This window comes from Stegastes partitus, unplaced genomic scaffold (genome assembly GCF_000690725.1).
Source record: "Stegastes partitus isolate 25-593 unplaced genomic scaffold, Stegastes_partitus-1.0.2 Scaffold35, whole genome shotgun sequence".
Taxonomy (NCBI): domain Eukaryota; kingdom Metazoa; phylum Chordata; class Actinopteri; family Pomacentridae; genus Stegastes; species Stegastes partitus.
Window position 1 is genome coordinate 1167016 of NW_007577766.1, and position 24225 is coordinate 1191240.

At 41.2% G+C, this 24225-nt stretch overlaps 1 protein-coding gene across 2 annotated transcripts in view; it reads left to right on the forward strand.

Annotated features, from left to right (window-relative positions):
• The window catches only part of gria4a (glutamate receptor, ionotropic, AMPA 4a), a 106270-nt gene that overhangs the window by 29595 nt on the left and 52450 nt on the right, over positions 1–24225 (forward strand). For both annotated transcript variants that reach the window (XM_008301639.1, XM_008301647.1), the window contains exons 3-7: positions 11990–12229; positions 15424–15476; positions 15827–15958; positions 18031–18084; positions 19952–20110. In XM_008301639.1, the coding sequence (XP_008299861.1) occupies positions 11990–12229; positions 15424–15476; positions 15827–15958; positions 18031–18084; positions 19952–20110 (638 nt within the window). The remainder of the gene's footprint in view (positions 1–11989; positions 12230–15423; positions 15477–15826; positions 15959–18030; positions 18085–19951; positions 20111–24225) is intronic.

The window sequence follows — 24225 nt, forward strand, 5'->3', positions numbered from 1 at the left end:
ATAAAATAATCTCATTTCATCAAAATAACTTTATTCTGCATGTCTCATTTGAACAATTTCCCAAAAATAGATCTTTTGCTCAAATCAGAATCTGTAAAAACCAAAAAAATTCTGCTCTCCTCCTTACAACCGAGACGGCATTAGTGACTCAGCTGAAACCAGCAGTCATGCAAGAAAAATTCAGGGACTTTTCAGCTAAACTGGGCTGATCGGCGGGCTGTGTTTACACAGAGCAGATAGGAGGCAAGAGTGGAAACAAATTCAAAATGTCAGAAGTAAAATAGTATGTATAGTAAGTAAAGGCATCAATTTCTTTTTCCCCAGTATTGCTAACAGCTGTAAGCACTTGGAAAAATCTTATACATGTTGATTCCAGGTTTCTAATTTTGTTGCAACATAAATAATCAGAGGTTTCAACGTCTGTGTTTCCATTGTTTAATGATTCATAAGGCTCATAATGCCATGAGTCATGAGTGATTATGACTCATGGCATTATTCTGCCGTTCTGTTCTACTTTGGGTCATGTGAGGCCTGTTTTAATAGAGGTGAATGACTTTATATTGCAGTGAATAATAGTTCCACAGTAAGTTTAAAAAAATGTGAGGTCAACACACCTGCTTTGAGTTCAGAGGGTTAAATTACAAGAAAACTGAAAAAACTGCTCCTTGCTTGCAGCTTTATTTGACAACATCAGGAGTCTCAGAAAGTGGCCAAAGATAACATAAATGATAAAGTTGTCAATAGTAACTGTAAAAATTCTAACTAGTTTCCATCGGGAGCTAAGGAAGAAGTATGAAGACATTATTACAGAACCCTAAAGTCCATGAGAGGAGATTGGAGGGGAGGGTCATCTCAATATAGTCTTATACTTTAACACAGGAGACTGCTGTTACATTCCTGCTCTTTACTCATTTTAACCCAAACCATGACCTTTCTTAAAACCTGACTGAGTTGTTTTTGTGATGAAACTTTTCCAAACCTTAACCACAGTGTTGTCACATAATTGTATTCATCATTTAACGGTGATTTGTAACGGTTTGGAAGGTACAGACAGATGATTTCATCCTGCTGATTTGTGTTTACCCACTGGAGACATGGTTGGTTGTATCAAAGGGTTTCTGTCACTTTTTAAAATATTTCCATCAGTTAATAAATATCTTAGATTAAAGAACTGTGAATATTTTATGATCCCATTGTGATACAAGATGAAGATTAAGGAGACAGCTTAATGATAATAATTAGCTAAGTAATATAGTTAATGCAGTATATTTCCAGCCGTCCTGCTACATACACTTAATGTAATATTGTGTCTATGGCCTAGTTAGCTCCGTGTGCGGTCGCCGTACAGAACGCTTATCATGTTCTCGCAGACGCACAGAGGTGTACAACAACAGAAGCATCCACATCAAAAACACCTTTAGGTAAGCCATGTCCGGCAAAATGTCTTTATGCACCTGGGGCTGCCGAACCGGAGTGTGAAATTAACAAGCTGAGAATATTTGAAGGTTTATGCACGGCTACAAAACTGCAAGGAAAAAAAAGAAAAACAGCACACCACAAGAGTGAAGTGCATGTCAAGTGTTGGAAAGCAATGGTTTTTGCAGATTTCTCTGTGTGATCGCTCCCTCAGAGGGAGATGAAAGAGCAGTACTTACATACAGTATGAGTCTAGCATAGTGAGTGAATTTCTCCTCCCCTCCTCACTTTCCTCCCTTCTCCTCCCTCCTCCCCCTCTGTCTGTGTGATGAATGGTTTTGATATCGGCCATGTGTGTCTCTATGTGTGTGTGTTTGCATGTGTGTGCGTGTGTGTGATGAATGATTGTGTTCATACCGGACAGGCCCAGAGGGCTTTAGCTACTGTTAGTAGTGCTTAAAGATGACCGGAGTAAAAAGGCTCTCTGTCACATCTCTTTCTCTCTCTCCCCTCTTTCTCTCTCGCTCACTCACTCACACACACACACACACACACACACACACACATATATGCACACATAGATTATGCCTGCTTAAAGCACTACATCCTCAGGGTACACAACACAGCACTATGACAGGTGACATGTAGTTCCCTTCTTCCCCTCTCTCTTATCTTTTCTCTCCCCCTCTCTTACTCCCTCTATCTTTTATCTCTGTGGTTGCAGACCTCATTGGCAAGGCAAAGTTTCTGTAGCACATTGTCAATATTGTATATTCTGTTCCCAGTGTGCGTGTCTGCGTGTGTGTATCTGTGCGTGCATGCATGTTTTACTGGTGTATCACGCTGTGAGCAGATGCGCTTTGGGCCTTAGCTTTGCCGTGAGCTTTTTCGCCAGGTTCAGTATTACAAGACTGATAACATGCCTCAGTGAAAACAGATGCTGGGGACATTTTTTTTGTAAATAATGCTGCCATGAAAACAAGCATTGCTTTATCCCATAATAAGATTTGGAAAGTTGGGATACTTATTGTGATTGCCGTTGAACAAAAATGATCATTTGCCTTGGCGACGCTTCAATTTTCTGGCCGTCACAGACAAAAACTGAATATTTCCAACAATGTCTTTAAAATTTATGTAAAGGTTGTTTTTGTTTTTTTTGAATAGTCTGATAGACTTGCCAATTTAATAAACAGCGCCAGCAGCGTGTCTAACTCTCTGCTTCTGTTTAATTATCTGGAATCGTCAAGTGTATGTGCTTAGATGCATTAGATACTGGGCGGAGGCATCATACTTGGCCTGTTATGTTAGCTTCCAATTCCAGGAAATGTCTAGAATACTTGACTTCAGCAGTTTCGTGGGTAATACTTCTTTGTCGTCCTGATGGGAGAGCAACAACGTCTTTGCCAGACGAGCCTGATGTTCCAAGTAATGTGCTGAGCTAAGAGATATGAACTTGAGACACTAATGAGATGTCACCAAAATTTGTTCATTTCCTCATGACTTTACAGAAAAGGACACAGAAGTGCTGATCGGTCATATCCACGGCTCATTGGACTGAGATGGGACTAGTTACAAACCACATCAATGTTCAATCGTTTCTGCATGTAATTCCCTCGCTCCCCATTTTCTTGTCATTCTCCATTTTCGCTGTTGACTAACGCAGAGAAATGCCACAAAACTTAATGCTAGGAGGTAGTTTTTGAAGCCCATTATGCCCCTGATGTGCTGGGCTTCACACCACATCACAACAGGGTATTAAAAATTATAGAGTGAAATCCAGAATTGGCTATTTATGAAATGTCAATTTCACAGTCCTGTTGCCCATTTGGTATTTATAAAGAAGAGTGCTTTTTAAAATATTTTTACTACTTAAATGGTCTTTTTTGTGCCAGAAATGTTGCATGATTTATAGTTATCTGTCACAGTCTTAATAAAAACAGGGAATAAAAGGCAGTAGTTACCACACCCATCTTTTCAATATCACTTTGTTTTTCTGTTCAGAGAGGACTAGAGTCTTTACCGACATATTGTATATTTTAAAGACCTTCATATCACATTGGAACAAACAAACAAAAAGAAAACACAGTCACATTTACACCTAATGATCTCTGTTTACCTGACCTGCATAATTACAGTTGACTGTGAGAAGACAGTGGAGTATCTAAAGGACATCCACACACCCAGCATCCGTTTTTACATCCAGTAACAGTTGTTTCAATGTCTATTAAGGACGAGCCATAATAGTTTTCAAATTAAAGTTGTGCCAGCTTCTACAACATCCACTAGATGTCCGTTCTGAACATTTTAGGAAGTTTTAGGTTGATTACCAGAATCCATCCATCCATTATCTATACACCGCTTAATACTCACTAGGGCTGTGGGGGGGCTGGAGTCTATCCCAGCTGACTTAGGGCAAAGGCAGGGGACACCCTGGACAGGTCACCAGTCTATCACAGGTCACAGGGCTACATTAGAGACAGACAACCAAGCACACTCACATTCACACCTATGGACAATTTAGAATCACCAAGTAACCTCAACATGCACGGGGAGAACATGCAAACTCCACGAGGAAAGATCCTGGTGTCCTCACCAGAATGCGAACCGACGACCTTCTTGCTGCGAGGCAACGATGCAAACCACCATGCCACCTTGCAGCCCTGATTACCAGAATGTTTGTATAAATTAGCCTTTTGTAAAACTAAAGGAAAATACAAATGGAAATCGAACAGAAGGGAGCAAAAACACAAATGAGGGTCGGAGCAGGGATTGTACTCTAACATCCATTGTGTAGAAGATATATATATATATTATTTTTTATTTTTATTTTTTAAAATTCCCCTCAAGTGAGAACAGAGTGGAGTGGCTAATTACCATGATGTCCTTATTTTAAGTATTTCCTTTTTTCTCCTTTGACAGCAGAAGAGAGAACGCCATGTCATCAACTATTAGTATAATCACTATCTGAGGCAACACTAAAGGCCACACAGGTGGCTGCCCCTCTCCTGGGTACCCATCCTCATTTTCCCCAATCAGTGCTTTTATTCTTAGAAGCTTCATTCATGAAGCCTGAGGGACAAGCCCTGGAGGAGGAGTTGGGGAAGGAGGTGGAGGGGCGGACGGAGGAAGAACAGGTGCAGAGAAGTGGAAAGATGTAATCAAAGAGAATAAAGAAACAACAGTGGAGTGTAGCAGTTTTACCCGGGAGCCTTTTCTCCTGCTGTACAACACCTCTGACCCAATATCCAACTCTGTATTCAGACACGAGTGCCAAAAAAAGACATAATCTGAATGCCCTTTGAGGCAGCTCTGCTCATGTGTTAGTTTGAACCTTAATGTGTGTCTATGTGTGACATTCATTTGACAACCCAACTCCCAGCACACTGAAATAGCTGTAAGTGCATTTAAGGACTAATTTCCAGCCTTTTTTCTTCATTCTCTTGATCTCCTGCAGGGCAGTATCTCCTCACTTGCTCTTTCTGCCTGTTTGTATGTATCTTAGCCTACCTCCTTCCTTCTGTCTGCAGCGTCTGCTTGGCAGACTTTACGCTCTCTTGTTACTGTCAGAGCCCCTTGTGGGTTTTGGAACTACTCTCTTCCTCTCTTGCTTTTCTTCTCACTGCACTTCTTCTTTCTTTCCCCTCACTGAGAACAACTGAAGCCTCCTTTTCCTCTCTGCTTGAGGCAGTTTGGTGAAAGAGGGAAGAAAAAGGGGGAAGATAGACAGAGATAGACAGGAGAAGGAGGCAGACAGAGGGATGAATGGCCTCATTCAGAAGCACAGTGAACCAGACGCACACAGACTCAGCACGGCACATCGTACTCCATAACTCTCAATAATCACCGCCCTGTTTATGAAGCCATTGTGGCTCAGTTATCTTGTAAAGTATGTTCTAGTGAAGAGGATCTGATACGAAATCCATAAGGTGGCTGGATGCCCTTGCCAGACCATTGATTGTCAGGCTTTATCTTTTATCGTGTCTTTATCATGCTGCTGATGAGCACACTCGAGGCTTGGTGTCATGTTGGCAGATTCTATATTATAATGCATTTTATTCAACCAAATCTAACTCTGTATGCAGCTCTCCTAAAATGTTATAATGAGGTCTCTGGGAAGGATACTACAAAACAATTCCATTACTCATAACTCTTTTCTTTCCATTTTTCATTTATATTGTTGAAATTATTCTGCATATCTCTCTGTTTTAGTGCCCTCTGCTGAATAGTTACTCACTGCTTAAAAAGCTCTGAATGCACTCTAATTTTTGCCTGCATTATAAAATAGTGAGCATGCTCATTTGTGGAATATTGATCTTTAGGCTTTTAGCTTAGCATCATAAAATTGCCGCTTAGGATGGAGGACGAGTTGCTGTTTTGGTTAAATATGTCTCAATGACTATCGAATGGAAGAACATGTGCTGAACTGTTTGTTGAGTCATAAAAAGTAATAGTAAGACAGTGATACATTCATACAAATAGATTTTCTACTCTTTGAGATTTGTGTTTATATAATTCGTATCAATGTTCGACCTCTAAAGGATTTTATTACACCCAGTACTGCTATTTTAAAAGCATCGCATTTTATAAAATTAGTTTTCTAACCTCTGAGGTGCCAGTGTGTTTTGTTTTTTTTTCCCAAGAAGTTGCTCCATTGTGTCATAATCTATGTTGTAGTGTACAGGAACAAATATGAAATCCATACGGTGACTGTGCTCGCTGCCAGATACTATTGATCTCCAAACATTTTTTCTTCTGTCTTCTCTTTATAATGCTCCTCTTTAACGGAGCTGGCATCGCCGCTATAAAAGCAGTGCTTCATTGTCTCACAAAAGGCACTTTTACATTGGTGTGTTTTCTATCGAGCACCGGCACAGTTTAAAGCCCAAAACGTTCTGTCAGGCTCCTTTTAAGCTGTTATCAATTTTAAAACACAAGAATGCAGAAAACAGCACATAGGATACTTTCAATTCACTGATATAGATCTTAAAATTGTATTTATATAATCCACAGATTATAACAATTGATTAGATTTATTTCGTGCTTTTCTTACTCAAGGAGTAACTCAAAGCGCATACAATCAACTGTCAATAATTCATTCACACACAGTCATTCTGGGGGTGGTAGCTACGATTGTAGCCACAGCTGCCTACGGCCCCTCCGACCACCACCTCAAACAATCCATTCATACGCATTCACACCAGGCAAGGTGGGCGAAGTGTCTTGTCCAAGGACACAACGACCATGACACAGGTTACAGGGCGGAATTGAACCGCCAACCTTTCGATCATTGACCGACCTGCTCTACCACCTGAGCCACAGCCGCCCAGATTTAATACAAACTACATATAAAAAGCAATTAAAAGCCTCTTTTGAAGTATGCTCATACTGCGTTCAGTCATTATTTTATATTGTAAATGAATTACACATACTGTGTTCTATGTGGTTTGCTTTTGAATTTCAAACTTGAGCTTGAGCTGAGAAGTGCTGTCAAACTCTTGAGAAAAATAGGCAGTTTTTCCCAGCATGCAAGTGCCATCCACCTAGTGAGAGCTATGTCATTGAAATCACTAAGGCGCAGAGAGCTCCCCATTCTTCTTCATTGAATGTTCAAGCAACTAATGTTACCCAGAAACTCAAAGGCATGCAAAGACATTTAGGAATCAGAGGCCCTATTCAAAGAAATGGTTCAACCAATTGTAAGGAAATATACTGATGCAAAAATATTACATGCGATGGTCTAAGAGCTGGCTGTGGAATGCTTTTTTTCATTGTAACTCACTTCAAAACCAGCTGATGCTCTGAACTCAGCTATAGGCTACCTCATTCTGCCGCTGTCACTTGTTGATAGAGGGGACTGTAACCAGGAATTTGCATAACATAATGTGACCTGGATCATATTTTTGGCAGCATAATGAAGAAGTGTTATTTAATTAACCTATCTGGATTTAGCTAACGACATTCATCCAGCATAGTTGGTAGCTTGTAAGTAGCTCTCCTTGCCAAGTGATTTTCTGTTAACATTTTGCACTTTATCGCAGCCTCACAGCTGTGAATCTTCCACAAATATCCAAGAAAAGTTGTATTTATTGAATAACTTGACACTGTCTGTGTTGGCTTTGTTAAGCACAAATCATTATGAGGGCATTATAACAGTGTTATAACAGACAGTTTGAAGGTAATGTGTTGAAAGTATTGCTACACATTTCTATATATACATGAATACTTGAAATCCATTGGGTGTGTGCAGGGTAGCTGGGAAATCTCATTTATATTATTGAGGACAGTGAGAGTGTGAGGAGTTAGATTGGTTGACATTGGAATGAAAATGAAAACGTTGTCCAGTCAGAGGCTGAGAAGGGTGGGTCATGCTTTGGGCACCTTACAAAGTGTAAATTTACTAGCAGGATACAGCATCTATTGTGCAGACTGCGCTGAGCTGCAAATGGTATCATCTCTGCTGATTCGTAGACCAAGAACAAACTCAGTTTATTCAGACTAGTTAGCTCAGTGCAGCTCCCTTCCTCTCTTACTTAGCCATTATTACAATAGTAAAACAATTCTTCTTCAGTTTTTTGAACCTCGTACGTCCTCCTCAGTATGTCAAATAATCTTACAGATTCATTCATCTGACACACTAGTTTGGATAAGTCGATCTGGTTAGGAGCTTCAGTCATTGTAGAAATTCCAGTTTGCTGCAGAATCATCTAGTCTTCCTCTAAAAGAGGAACTCTCTTGCAGGACTGAAACAGAATATATACAGCACAGGAGCTTTCTTCTCTAGAGGTTACTCCCGTAAATGGGTTAAATGTGAAATGTCAGTGTAAGGCATTGGCCAGTAGGTTTCTCTCTAATTATATTGCTCATAAAAGATTATTATTGGCATTTACCTTTGTTCCCCCCCCTGCAAGTATCACTGTGCTGCACTGTAGGTAGCCCTGGTCACTGCCAGGAAAAATACACCTTATGGTTTCAAACTAGCTGGTATTTTTCATTTACTCAGGTGCTTCCTTTATTTTGGCCTTTTTCTGCAGGTAATGAGAGCTCACGGTATTTTGCAGTCTTACCATGGCTGTCTGGAGAATGCCTCTGCAGCTAGAGGGTTGTTATTCAGACTAATGGTTGAGAAGCAACTGCAGCATCAGGACAGAAAGTCTGGAGGTTGTATGTGTGTTGGAGGTTTTGGGGGGTATTATGGAGTTGTGCAGTGACAGTGAAATCAGTAGCAGGTTTACTGGTGAGTGTCTATTCCTGTTGTCATGTGAAAAACAAACAAGGAGCCTGTCTAAAGACGATTCTGAGAGGTATAAAGAGGAAGGATGGTTAAAAGAAATATGAAAAAGTGCAAACACATAGAGAACAATACCAGAGAAGAAGAGAACAAAGGTATTCGTCTGTAAAATACACAGTTTCAGCAACATATTTTCTGTGCTGTTATGCAAATTTGACAAATTTGAATGTGAAAACAAGAAATAAAGTGATGTGCAGAATATGCACATGATTGAGAGGGCTTTTCTAAATGCATGGAGTCACAAATAAAATTAATCAGAGGAAGGCAGGGATAACTGCAGAGGACGATGCAGGGATGCAGAGGCTGGAGTAATGCAGACAAAGGAGGGATGTCAGATTTATGGAGAGGTATGCACAGAGAAAGGGAGAGGTTTGACGGACAGAGGGAGCAATTAGGAACCCGAAGAAACAGCAGAATGTACATAAAGAATCACACATTTGGAGATGCTGGAAAACAAGCAAAGCTGAGATGACAAGAGGCAGAGGTAGGAGAAGTCCCAGGAGTCCTATTGTGTCCGTTGCTTTTACTGTGGTGATGATGCACCGTGCCACTGGTCCCCTCCTCTCATTAAAGCTTTATGAAGCAAGCTTAGCACACATTTTATTACAATGACGCCACTGTCTGGCACATTCCAGCCTTGCGGCGGGGTGGTGTTGGTGGAGGGGGTTGCAGAGAAACAAGCCCATGGAGACATACATCAGAAAGAGGAAACATGGGAGAAAGAAAGAGATGAAGGCAAAAAACAGAAAGCATAGATGGAATTAAAGGAGGTGAAGGGAGGGAGGAGGTGATAGATGGAGAAGAGGAACAGAAAAAGAAGGATAAATGGATTAAAAAAAGGAGTGTTTTTGTTATGTGCTCTGGGCCTTTGTGTTGCAGATGTCTTGGTATTGTATAAAAATAGAATGGTTGGGGATTAAGGCTATCAATATTTCTTTAAGTGTTGATGGAGGTGGGGAGAGAATAGAATCTGCAGACAGTGATGTCACAAAACTGCATCTAGGCCAGAAGTCTGAAGTTTCAGGCAAGTTTAGAAAAAACAAAAAGTCTTGTCAGAGACATTCAATTGTATGTTGATTCTCTTTGTCCTTAGACAGTGTCTGGGACATCATTTATCTCAACCAAAAGCCATTTTTCATCAGTCAGTTGCCATCATGGATGAACAAGTATAATTTTCCCCGTGCCGTTTCAATCTGAATCTGTCTGTGCTTGTTGTTTCGTTTCAATCCTTGACATTTAGCTGGTGTTTTTACTTCAGATTTTATCTTCTGAGCACTTAAATAAAATGCCGACTTCAGTGATTTAGCATTCATATCATCGCATTTCCAGGTATTACACTCTCCCTGTGTCTCGGTAAAATATAGCACCTGTCATGTAGAGGTTTATCACACGCAGTCTCATCTCTGCAAGCATCTCTCATGTAGATATGTGCTGTGAAATATCAAATAACAACTGGAAATGTTGTAAAAATCATCCTGGATGACACTAAGAACACTGACTTTAAGGACACCATGACTCAGCTCCTGCTGAATGACGCATGCTAAGTACGGCTAGTATGCTAGTTCTCTGAATTGAAGACATTTAGCTCCTGTCATAATCGGAGACTAAATCCCCGCCTTATCGCCTCCTGGGTGCAGGGGCCTCGGCTTTGTTTAATTGCCACAAGCCGAACCGTCAGAGCTGCGTCTCCCTCAGTGTTTACCCCCACTGAGGCTTATAGCTGATAATGGAATTACTCTGAGTCCCAGGAGGAGGGAGAGAGGGAGGAACAGAAAGAGGAGGCAGTCGTAGATGAAGAGAGGGAGAAAAGATGAAGGAAAGTGGATGGTGGAAAGCTGAAAGAGAGAGGATGGATGGAGTGTCTGCCCTGGAAACAGAAGAAAGACGAATGAGGATGAAATGATGTGATGCACGAGGAGATCAAAAGAGGGAGAAAGAGGGAAAAGGTTTCAGAGTAATGTCCGACTGTTGCCAAAAGCAAAGCCTGCAGTCTTCCTGTCTTACTGTTTACTCCAGTGTGACGTACTACAGGGTGGAGAGTGAATTATGAGGCAGGATAGAGCTGAAGTTCAAAACATGCCTGCTTGAAAGAATCTGAGTGAAAGGATGAATAGGGCTGAAGAGAGTAAGGAGGGGAGGAAATAAGAGGATGAGAGAGAAAGGGGACTGACAAAATGAAACGTTAAATCGTATAAAAGCAAAAAATAGTTGACACGTTGTTAGTGTTGAAGACTTTACACTCTTCCTTCTAACAAAATGAGGCAAACATTTGTGTGCACAATTGTCTGGATACGCAGGACTCCCCGAGTGCTTTTCTCTTTTTTGTTTTTCATTCAAACACTGTTTTTGGTCGAGCCACACAGATGACCGACAAACCAAAACACCGGCTAGAATTTTGTAGGAGCAAGATAGCGGTAGACGTCAGAGCTTTTCACTCTCCTCTCTGTCATGGTTGAGAGCTTCGGGGTGTTTGGAGACTGAATTGCGGTGTTGTAATGGAAAATGACTTCACATTTGAAGTGAGCTCGCGGCTCGGTCAAGGGTTTTGTATCTGCATGTATGTGTGTGTGCGAGGACGGATCTTAGGGATGTTAAGCTCTAAGCAGGTTGGGTTATTTGAGTGTAATTTCCTTAACAACTGTATAAGCAGCAAAGCCAGTTTTTGGCTAGTGGGAATGATTTTGTGCTAGTCAGAAATTTTGAAAATTGCTTGCCAGGGGCTTATAGGGCAGTTTGATTTCAACCCATGTGCCTGTGAATGTTGGTGCTTGTAATTTAGAACCACATGTATATGTATGTGTGGAAAGAAATTTTACTTTTGGTGACATGAATCTGTGTGATGTTCTGGGTTAAAAAAAAAAAAAAAACTCATATGTAAATCTGAGTGATGCATTTTCAAGATACTGTTTCATTAGGCATTTTTGAAAAAAGCAGCCACACTCACCCAAAAAACTGCAGTTTGTGGCTCTAATTAGAAGTGAGAAGGTTCTGTATAGTAGCTGACACAAGCTGAAGTTGTCGCTCATTAAAATGCTTGACATCTCCAAACAGATTCCACAGTGTGAATTTAATTAAGGGCCATGTGTTCTTCTCCTTTCCCCCCCTCTTGTTCTTTTTTCTTCATTTGCAAAAAATCAATACGAAGCTTTAAAAACCAATATCACTGAGCATAGCCTATATTTGTGTTTCCTTGAATTTCACCCATTTACCCTCTTTTCTTCCATCTATCCCCAACATCACATCCCCCGCTCCCTCCACACCTTTTCTCCTTCCTCCTCTCATCAGTCTGTTCACAGTATTCGAGGGGGGTCTTCGCCATCTTCGGCCTTTACGACAAGCGCTCAGTGAACACGCTGACGTCGTTCTGTGGGGCCCTGCACATCAGCCTCGTGACACCCAGCTTCCCCACCGAAGGAGAGGGCCAGTTCACGCTGCAGCTTCGACCGTCCATCAGAGGGGCTCTGTTGTCGCTGCTGGACCACTATGACTGGAGCCGATTTGTCTTCCTCTACGACACAGACAGAGGTAAACGCAAAGGGACAAATATCTTAACGAAAAGGTGGATATTTTCATATTTAGGTCTGGTTTTGTGTGGTGTTCAATGAGCTTTCCATATTGGGAAGCCTAAAACCTCAACAACTAGCTCAGGATTATTTATGACTTGGTTTAGGTAGTGGAAGAGAGAAATGCATGACAAGAGTGAGTTAAAGTGTGTTTTGTTTAGTTTTTTTCTGGCCTGTTACCAATAAAATGCTGCAGCAGCATTGCCGTGACAAAGACAGCCTTTCATCTGTTTCCTACCTCATTTCCCTTCCTTGTTGGTTTTTAAAGAGAAAGGTCAGAGAAGGGTTTGAGGAAAGTGCGCAAAAAGGGACTGTAACTCAGCAAAATAGTCTATTATAGTCTGCGTATCAGAACAGCCCCAATGACTGCAACTGGAGGGGTTTTGTGACTTCATGGCACTGCCGGAGAATTATAATTGCTGCTGTGATAACGAGCCCTAACTGGGTAGATCTGTCATCTTATATCTCTTGGCCCCCTGAATTCAAAACTCAGTTGCTGAAGATTAAAATATATTTCCAAATTAGTTTGGTTTAAAACACTTTATGCATGTAGAATCAGCGGCTAATTTGGGCTCCGTTTAGAATGAAATTGCATTATGCTATTAACTCTTAATCATCTGCCTGAAAGTCTATTTGCCTAGGATTATTTGGCCTTAATGCAATTCCTAAACGTAGCCTTATTTTCTAATGGAAGCACAGAGGTTGTGTCACTGGAACTGAGCAGGTCTGATAAAGGATGCAGCTGCAGAAACAAGGGTTTAATTTGGTATTTTTCAACCAGAAACTGGGGTTTGGTCGGAGCTCTTGGAGCGTTCACCTGCCTTTAATTTAAGCATGCCATCATGCAGTGCACGTAAGTTAGTGGAGCGGGCACAGCTGACGCCCTCGGCCCCAAACCACTGTCATGGGAATGCTTGGCACATTATTCCACTCACACACATACATGTGTGCACACACACACACGGACTAATTCTCTGCCACAGGGAGTGAAACACAGGTCAAACATGATGCAAAGTCCCTAGACCATGGTATAGTGGTGTGTTAGGGAGGCAGTGAGCTGCACAGTGTGTGAGTCTACATGTGTGGATGCTGTTGTGTGTTGTTTGCTCCGTCTGTGCCTCAGCCAACCCTCCTGTGGCCCAGGTTGTCTGTGTTTGTACCCGGGGGGGGGGGGAGCAGAGGGGAGAAAGAGGAAGGAGAAGGGGCAGCAGAGAAGACAGGTTAGGTGAGTTGAACTGGTGGAGCAGGCAAAAAGACAGAGAGGAGGTACGAGTTGGGAGGGGAGGGGGGGACAAACAACGTGACAGGGGAAGGGACGGGAAGAGGAGAAAAGTGGAGGTAGATGGGCTGCAGTGGAGGGTGGTGGGGAGGGAGGGGGAGATTATAGAAAGGGCAGAAAGGAGGAGTGAGAGGACAGACAGGATCACAACTCTCCAGGGATATACAGTAGCATATAGGAGGAGGAGGGAGGCTTGAGGCAGAGGAGGGGGGAGAAATGAAGCGAAGGATGAATGCGTAGAGTTTGGGCTGTACTCACCCGTGACTTGGCCAAGGCAGGGCCCTTCATTATAGGCTCCCATCAGACCCTGCTGCCGGTAATGTGCTGGAAAATGGGCAGTAACGCTGTGATCTGTTTTATGCTCCCCGCTCTGCTCGGCTCCACAGACAGCCTGCTGACACACACTCAGATGCATACACACAAGCCGAGGCATGTCCATATACTCGCGCAAATGTATATAAACACAAATACACGTAGCTGAATTCAAGTAGAGTAGATGGATTCGTGTGCGTCTGCGTGCATGCATTTAATTAAAATACAGAGTGGAAGCAAGCAGCTCTCAGACAAGTGCAACCTTGAACACACAAACATTCATTTAGGTACGGACATAATATAATGTATTTATAGTCACTTGGGAGGTAAATCTGGAGAGTTTAGGCCTGCAACTCACAAGCATTTGTACTGTTGATTATTTTATTGATTATTCGATTAGATGTTTGGTTTCTTAAATGTAAAAAAAAAGTCGATCAGTGTTTCCAAAACCCTACAATGACGTCCTCAAATGTCCGTTTACTGTCATAGAGGAGAGGAAGTGCAAATTTTTCACATTTAAGAAGCTGGAAGGAGAGAATTTAATCTAACTGATTAATGAATTATCCAAAAATTGATTTATTAGTTGACAGCGAACCAAGTATTCAGATAATCATTGCAGCTCTATTTGTATTACATGTGAGTTTATTCATGTTGCTGCTTGTCATTGTGTGCATGTGACTTTAAGGAAATGGTGAGAATTTTTTTTCTACCCAAGTTGAGCTCAGAGCAGATTTAATAACATATGTGGAGGTTTTGGTGGAGATAATTGTGATAAAAATGTGGGCCAGTGTTTTAAAGGATTATTACTGTGATATGAGAATAGCTCTCATTATTGTAATTTTTCCACTTGTTTTTGCCCATCAAGACAGCTGTTCAGTGTAATATACTGCAGTTCACTGTCACCGGTGTTGCCAACTGCTGCTTAATCATATTAACCTTGAAAGTCATCTCATATCAAACTGAGTGACATTCTCACCCTGTTCAAAACTGTACTTAATCATTATGTCCAAACAGAACTTCCCTTTTTTGGTTTTGGTTCGAGGCTATAAAACTGTTAAGTGGCACAGTGGTCTCAGTTGAGTTTCATTTAAATCAAGGTCCTCTACTAAAAAGGAATTTCAATGAAATGAAATGAAATGTCACTATTAATAATCTCATTCCCATTGAAACTGACTGTTTATTGTTTTGCCACTTTACCCCTCATCCTGATAAGCTCTGTGCATTGGTTGACAAAGTGACATTCAAGGGAGAACCGTTGAAGTATTAAGCACTTTGCACCCACTTCTGAAGACATGACATTGGGGTATTGCTTCTGTAAATGAGCTGAGCTGATGAATGTGCTGCAAAGCGCTGCACACCTGGAAATGCTTTGCTGATTTAAGCATTTTGTGCAAACGCATTGTGGTAACGGCGATAAAATAAAAGATTTTGCAAATACTGGTGGGACTTTTTACCTGCAAAATTTGCAAAGTATAATTATTCCATTTCCCAGCGACAGTCTCTACCTAGTACAGCATTAATTCTCTTTTTCCCTTTTTTTCCTTCCCTTACGCTCTGTTGTTTAGGTTATGCAATACTGCAGGCAATTATGGAGAGAGCGGGGCAGAACGGATGGCAGGTCAGGACACACACAAACACACATCCTTGGAAACCTGCCAAAATACACACACACACACACACACACATACACACAAATAGACTAGTGATCTTGGGCCGCATGCACATGCAGTTTGCACGCACACACACACACACACACACACACGCACACAGACACACACACAGTGCATACACACAGTTTCCACTTTAGGGTTTGTTTTGGTCATTAATTCTTCGAACAGCATTGTTAACTTGCTTGTGATTTGCATGCATGACCTTATTGCCACATGCTGTTTGCGTTTGTGTTCATGTGCACAATACCTGTGGATACTTGTGCGTACGTTAAAAAAAAAAAAAAAAAAACAACAACAGGTGAGCGCAATCTGTGTGGAAAGTTTCAACGAAGCAGCATATCGCAGACTTCTAGAAGACCTGGATCGACGGCAGGAGAGAAAATATGTCATTGACCTGGAGCCTGAGAGACTACAGAGCATCCTAGAACAGGTAATTTTATTGATAAAAAAATCACTCAACTACCTTAATTATGAGTTTGTGACTACATTAATGTAAGCACATAGTGGCACTGGAGCCAGGATTGTAATTTGTGATTGAATATGGTAGATATTTATGCTGTATATGTATTGTGTAATTACCAGGATGGAACAATTAAATATAAAATAATGAACAAACTAACTAAGCTTAAAATGATCTTGTTTCACAATGACTTTTTTTTTACTGGTGTTAAATTACTGCTACATCACAAGGTGCAGTACTAAACACTCAAAAGTCCCTTGCTGCAGGATATCACACGATTACAAAAAACACTATTATCTAACAGCAGACATGTAGTAAAGATATTTGACACTGATCTGAAAGTTGAACCACCCTGCAGGATTGTAGATCATGAGATACTGCTTTAATGGATGTAACACTATAGTTTTATGTGGCACTGTTACTCTCACTGAGATTACTAGTGACAGGGCAGAGATTGCATCACTGACCTGGACTTAACAGCACTTAACACTTAATAATGAGGCACAACCACTGCGGCCTTAAACCACACAGTAGACTGTGGTAAGTAATGAGACCCTGTGAGAAAAATTGGAAACAATTAAAGTCAGTATTAAGTTACTAATTATTGTGGAATTGCATTATGTTGGGGGACCCACTGTACCACTAGTGTCAGTCTGCCTGCTGTCTACTGCACTCAGTTAGATGCAACAGCACTCCTGATGCTTTCTGACATCTGTAAAGAAAACAAGATTTGAGTTTGTTTTTTTTTTTCCTGGAGTTCATAATGTGGAATGAAAAAAATGTAACTGCCCCCACAGCTACATTAGTGTGAGATTCCAGTCATGACACTATCTTGTCCACCCGCACCCACATTTTGAGGGTATGCGCACACAAATGCATACAAGTTCATCAAAACCATACACTCTGACACCTTACGCTTGTCTAAGTTCATTAGATCATCTGTCTCGCTTGATGTTTGAGACTGGAGTTCTGACAGGTGGCACAAATGTGTGTGTGTTTGTGTGTGTATGTGTGTGTGTGTGGCCTTTGACTCAGGTTGGAGTGTAACATCCCATTGGTTCTGCCACCTGTCATCACATCTGATCCTCTCTCTGCACATCTGACAAACTCAATGACACACGCAGCGAAACATGCACACGCAAGAACCCACCGCACACACAATTACTACAACTGCATAAAAATGTAACATATGCTAAACTACAATATATCCACAAACACTACAGGGAAACAAACATACACGACAGCTTTTAAATGAACAGTTGCATACGTACAAACCCACACCAATGGCAGCATCACAGACAGACAGACAGACAGACTGTTTCTTAATTGGCTTCTGTGGAGAGTGAACAGACAGACGGAGACGCACACACAAACACTCACACACACGTAAGTATATACTGAGACATGGCATGCAGACACAAACACACACTCCCATCACACTAAGCTCTGCAGGGCTGGCATTGGCCAGCATCCCTGCTCTGAGACAGAGACTGCTCTGTTTGTCTGCCCCTGCCAGCTGCGATCTGTGTGTGTATGTGTGTGCGTGTACATCTGTCTGTGTCAGTATATGGCTGTTGATATGTGTGGGTGAGAGAGACAAAAAAGAAATGTGAACAGTTTATTAATTAGGTTAATGCACCATGTTAATATGAGTATGCATATTTCTGCCGTTTTGAAAAATGTGCCATATTTCTCTCCATCCCTCAATAAACATGTAACAATCACACACACAGAAAAAGTGTCGGTTTCAATACACCCAAAAATTAACAAAACAAGGTGCTCAAGAGGCTGCACAGTTGCACCCAGCGTGGCACCAGAGACTAGTGAGGTTCTCATTACTTAATCTGCTTTTCATCAGCATAATGGAAAGAAAACACAGCAATGTGATTAAGGAGCATAGGGGAGTAACAGATAGGAGTTTATAGTTTGACTCCTCTGCCCTGCTTCTTTCCTGGTTTGTCATATTCCATGTACACCAGGAGATAGCCAGTGCAATAATGTTTTCTTTCTCTCTCTCTCTCTCTCTCTCTCTCTCTCTGCAGGCTGTCAGTGTGGGGAAGCATGTAAAAGGTTACCATTACATCATAGCAAACCTGGTAAGAACCCTTAATGCCATCGCTTTCAGCTGTTGTTTTGAGGCATTCTCGCTCAAGAGCTGCTGTGATTTCTTGTTTTAATAGCCTGTATGAGAACAGGTTCTTTTTTTTAACGTGCCAGAGAGTTCACATATCAGAAGTCTGCACTATGAAGCAAGATTCATGGGTTAGTGAGGTATGTTGAACCTAAAGCCCGGGATTTCAGTGTCACAAAGGTGGATTGATCTCTTTTAACCTGCTAGATCCCCATGGTAACTCAGTGTTGCACTTTCTTTCACCAACTGTTGTCCTGATGATATTCTTTATGAATGACACAGATTCACAGCTGAGTGAAAACATTTTATCTGCAAACCTGTTAAACTGTACATTAGTAATGCTACTGAACAAAGACGTACAGTGGAGCAGACTGTATCTGCCACGTTGCTACAGGAACTTACATGCATTCAGTTGTTTATGCAGAAAATACAAAAAGATGTTTAGATACTTGGTTACTTCCTGCCATGTCTGTTTAACACTGTTGGTAATACAGCTAATAGAACACAGATTAGAAACTAAGCTGATTTCCACGTATCCTTCATTACAGGGAATTGTCTAAGCAAAACGCACTTGTTAGAAACAAGCTACTGCAATGAGAGTGAACTGAAATAAACAAGATAAATATATTAATTGACACAATTAACAATTTGCTACCAGCATTTGTCTCATTCACCATTTCCAGTAGTGGTGCTATTTACCGTAATAACTTTGTAATTTTTTCACAACTCTCCATTATAACAACCTGTTCCTCTTGACTCAAGTAGGTGTCTCACTCAGTCAATTTTGTGCAGAAGAAGAGTGAAATGATGTGTTAAACATCCACATTTGTGGGAAAATGCACAGACCCCGATGAAGAAAACCTGTGTAAACAAAGAAAGTTAACAACCATCGATGTGATACCCCTTATCTCTGACTTGGGTTTAGGTTTTTGTCAAGCCAGCTAGCGTAGGGAAATCCTGGCTATGCTGAACTTGCTTCATAGTGTATCTCTCATGTTGCTGGTGAACAGACAACACACACAAATATCAGTGAGATAAAGCTTTGACATCTACAGTGACATAAAATCAGTGTTTACAGCTTTTAAGACAGCCTTGCGAAACATCTTTTACCTACCCCAACTTTGACATCCAAGTTGTAGATTTTCTGCAGCCCTTCGAATGAAAAAACAAACCATGTTTACCAGTTCTGTATTGCTTTTTCATTATTGCTGCCAGCAAAGGCTCTTATATCTTTTACTTTGGAATTGGTATATTACCATTTTTCTCTCCTTGACAAAGTCACAGTTGTTGGACGCTGCTGGAACCAACGTCAATAAATTAATCACTGCTTCAACCTTAATCCCTAAAATCTGTTCAACAGTAGTTCTCTCTGGGACAGTGAAAAAGGGGCCAATGTGCACAGGTCAAGCTAGATAGCTTCTCGAAGCTTTTAGCAATTAACATCCATCAACCCAGGATAACCCTCACATGTCTGTACTCTACCTCTGTCTCTGGACCGATAACAGATTGATCCCTCTTCACCAACACTTCACTATGAAGCATCACTCTGCATTAAGTCACACTTGCAGCTCTGGAACTAAATCTATATTAAGTAGGGGTATAGATAATCAAGAAAAATAAGTATGCATAATATGGGGAGTATATGGAGCATCATATGTCAGCAAAGGTGGAAAGATTGTGTGGGGGAGGTTTGCACACTTCGTCTCTTCCTCATCTGGTCAGGAATTGACTTTTTTTTTTATGATTTATGTGCTTGCATCATCACTCTTATCACATTTTCTTTCTCACATCCCTTTTCTGTCTTTCTTGCTTGCTTGATTTTCCTCTCCCAGGGTTTTAAGGACATATCTCTAGAGAGGTTCATGCATGGTGGGGCCAACGTGACAGGTTTCCAGCTGGTGGACTTTAGCAAGCCTATCGTCATAAAACTGATGCAGCGCTGGAACAAACTGGATCAGCGAGAATATCCTGGATCCGAAAGCCCACCAAAGGTAATAAAAACATGTTGTCACACGCTTTAATATACAAATTTGAAATCTGTGTCTGCCAGAGCTGTCACAACTGAGAAGATAATCGTGTTTGATAGTCGTAATGGCAAAGTAAAAAAGGGATAAAAAACAAAAATGGAGAACCTCTGTGGAGACTCACATCAGAAGCGTAGCTATATTGCACACAGATATATATGCAGTGCACACACATACTTTTTGGTGTGGTGGCATTGGTGTGCAAATTGTTCTTTGTGCCCAAAATTCACCACAAAAGCCACAAACACAGATTTTTTTTCAATCAGGTATCCAGTCACAGGGTAATATGCTGTATTTGAACCATTCAGAGTGTGATGTGGCACACTTGGTACAGCTTCTTAGCCAATCAGAGCATGACCTCAGGATATGGGAGAGGTGTAAAGGCTGATCTGGGATTTAATGTCAAGGTTAATGTGATGCATAAAAATGCTTCAGACTAAAGACTTTTTTGTCGCATCTGTTCTGCTCAATTTTCTTCAGCCCTCAACTATTTTCTCACTCTTTTTTCTGAGCTTTTGCCTCCTGCAAAGTTCTCTAGTTTTGTACCCAAGTTTACAACTGAATCCCCTATCTATGCCCCCAGGATGTTTCCTACCCCAATGCCCCAAGCACACCTCTACTGACTAATCTGCACCTAAGTGGAGTTGCATACATTACCTGCAAATATGTCTACCTACACATTAAAAACACATTGTGCTGCTGCTCTCAGTCCTTTGCTCTCCAGTAACACAAACAATGCAGCAACTACAGAAAGACGATGCTGTGTACGTGCCTTTCAGTGTTTCAAATATGTATTGATGGTCATTGTTTCATTATTGGCATGACATTTCTCACTGAGCGACCAGTGTTAATTGGCTAATCATCGTTTTCAGTTTCACCTGATGAATTCTCATTAGCATTAGCACTTACACAACATTGAGTGCGTTAATTGAGCTTATTATGCATGACTGTGACAGATAAACACAGTGAACGTATTTAGATGCACTAAACAAAGGCAAACACAACTGTTCTCAACTTTCAAAACTGCAAATATGTGTAATAAAGGACACTCAAAGTTTTACTTTCCATTGCAGTCACAACAATAGTGTTTTAGTTCTGCCATTTGCAAACACAGAAACAAGATTTTAATGATTTAACACAACAACACAAAATCAGATACCTCTAGTGGCAATACATGCCTCCAAATTGCTCCTGGCTAATTTGTGCAGTGTAAAAACTGAGCTCAGTTAGCCTTGGGCCAAGTGGAAATCTGGTCTAATAATATGCAGCATGAAAAGCACTATTGGGACTTGTCCCTTCTACACCAGAGACTGGATTTTGAACTGGCTGCGTTTGGCCATCAATCAAACTCTCTTAACCGCTGGTGCGCCTTGAAATGAGCTTTGGTGTGCCTGGAGATTTTGTTGAAATGTAATGAAAATGATCAGTGACCTGGCAAAGAAATATTTCAACTTCATTAAAATTTAGCTACAATGCTTATGATCACACATCCCCTCCCAGTTACCTCCTTTTCTTTTTTTTTTACTGTTTTTTTTAATCCACTTCGTCTGATTGCATGATAAGAATATAAATAAGTTAACAGCATCTGTGTTAGCTTGTTTAAGAGAAAATGGGGCTGACTTTATCAATATTGATCCATGTGTAAAGCATCTAATGTTTACCAGACACCTGTACAAAGCTACTTTGATGAATTCAATATGCTTGTACAAATGGTTTTAAAGTAACTGTCATCATTTTTCATTTCTATTTTCTCTAATAGCTTGACTAGAAAAATTAATGAACGAGCTGCCTGTTTGTCAGTGTGTCATTAACTGGGCCTCCGTTATATTTTGTTCCCTGCGGTACAACACAGTGAAACGTGACATTATTTAATCAAACGGCATGAGACAAACTGCTACTTGCAGCTATCTATAACACTAAGGTGACATGTTTCTGTTAGAGCTGTTAAACAAAAAAATAAATAAAACAGATACGCCAATCAACCGCCATCTGCCTAACATTGTGTAGGTCCCCTTTTTCCATCAAAACTTTTCTTTTCTTTGGGTTCTGTGGGTTGCGGGGTGAGGCCTCCCAATGATGCTCAATCAGATTGGGATCTGAGGAGTTTGGAGCAGTGACGTGTGGTCAGGGGAGGCAGGTGAGGCAGAGCATGGAAAGAAAAAAAATATATGATAAAATACTTTAAATGGTTATATATATCCAGTGATTTGTACTATAAAGTATTTATTTTTTCATGTAGCCTCGTCAGTTTTGACGATTTTTAAATTCAAAATCGCTAAATTTTCGCAATTTCCCATTCAAATGCTTGGAAGAGATGCGTAGGCTGTCACTGCATGGCAGCCAGCTCAGTGAGGGATTGCACAATCCAAGTGAGGCAGCAGCGAGCTCAGCCTCACTTGGATTGCACAATCCCTGGCTACCTACACTGGCTGCCTGCAGTGACAGTGTGCTGCTGTCTGGATGTCGCCAATAACATGGTTCAAAAACATTTAATATATGAACTAAATTTCCATAGTTCAGCTGATGTATATAATAACGTACAGTGTTTTTGTTACCAACTGTATATGTGTAACATTTTCCGTGTGCTGAGCGATCATAAGCGGCTGAGAAGAGGTTCTTGGTGAGGCAGGCAGTTCTCTGGCCTCATGACAGGGGGCGCTCTGATCCCAGACATGCTTCTTGTGACTCCGTGGCTGCAGAGTAAGTGACAGCAAGCTAGACTAGGTACGATCATAGACTGTATAAAAGATGGACGTAGCAACCGGCCCTGAAAAATGAAGCCAACCCGGAAGTGTCAAGAACCTGCAATATCACAACGTCCGCTAGTCCTGGCTCCACAAAGCCCTGGCTCCCATAGACATGAATTGGAAAAGAAGTGATCACAGATCACGAAATACCGCATTCCTCCAGCTCAGGATTTGTTCTTATTAGTTTTCATGATCAAGTCCAGAGATCAGGTGGCCAATCTGAAAATAAATCAATACTGAATTTTTAAAAAATCGTCAAATTTTTGCGGGGCAAGGGGCGTGACTGGTTTGATTGACAGTCGGCAGCGACCATACAGAGGAAGCGAGCAGAAGGCGGTAAATGTGGGCGGGCAGAGAGGGCCTGCCTCTCAATCCGTCTGACCAATCACTACTCCTATGGCTCCGCCCCCCTCCGACGAGTTTTGCGTCACTGGCTCCAAAAATCCAAGATGTCAACCAGGAAGTAGCAAAACCCAGGCTTCATTTTCTCAGTACAGAAACCAACGGGTGACGTCACGCTAGCTACGTCCATCTTTTATACAGTCTATGGGTACGATATACAGTTAGCAAGTCAAGTGCAGCGAAGGAAGATAAGGAGACTTTTACAAAAAAGTAACGGATATTTTTGTCCAGAAGGAGCGGAGCATAGACTTCATTTAAAGGTAAAGGTAAGACCACAATAACTTAAAAAAAAAAAAAAAAGAAACATGCGTTTTGTGGGCTACAGCTTGTATGTATGAAGAATGCAGATATGAAACATAACCTGTAAACTGCTGCCAATCAAATGGCAAATATGCTACTGTGTAGAGGGCATATATTTGTAAATCAGATTCTGATGAAGACAGTGCCTCACCAGCCATGAACCTCACCACACGTCACTGGTTTGGAGGCACCTTGGACTCTTTGTCACGTCCCTCAAGCTGTTCCTGAGCAACTTGTGCTATGTGGCGATGTGAGTTATCCTGCTCTCGGGGAGTTCAATAGAGATGGGGGAGCGTCCTTGGTGTGGAACAACGTTTAAATGGGTGATATGTGTCACAGTAACATCCCCATCAATGCCAGAACCCAAGGTTTCCCAGCAAAACATTACATTGTCACAAGATGATCAATGCCATCAGCGGTTTTAACGTTGTGGCTAATCGGTCATATTGCCACACTTGGATCTCTTTGAAACTATAGTACTTGAACTCAATGCCAACATGCACAAAATGCTATGCTGATGTTTAGCAGTTATATTGCTGACCAAGTTCTCTATCTTAGCGTGTTAGCATGCTAACATTTGAAGCACTGATCAGTTTCTAGTTTCTTTCAGGGATTTGACTATAAAACAAAGTA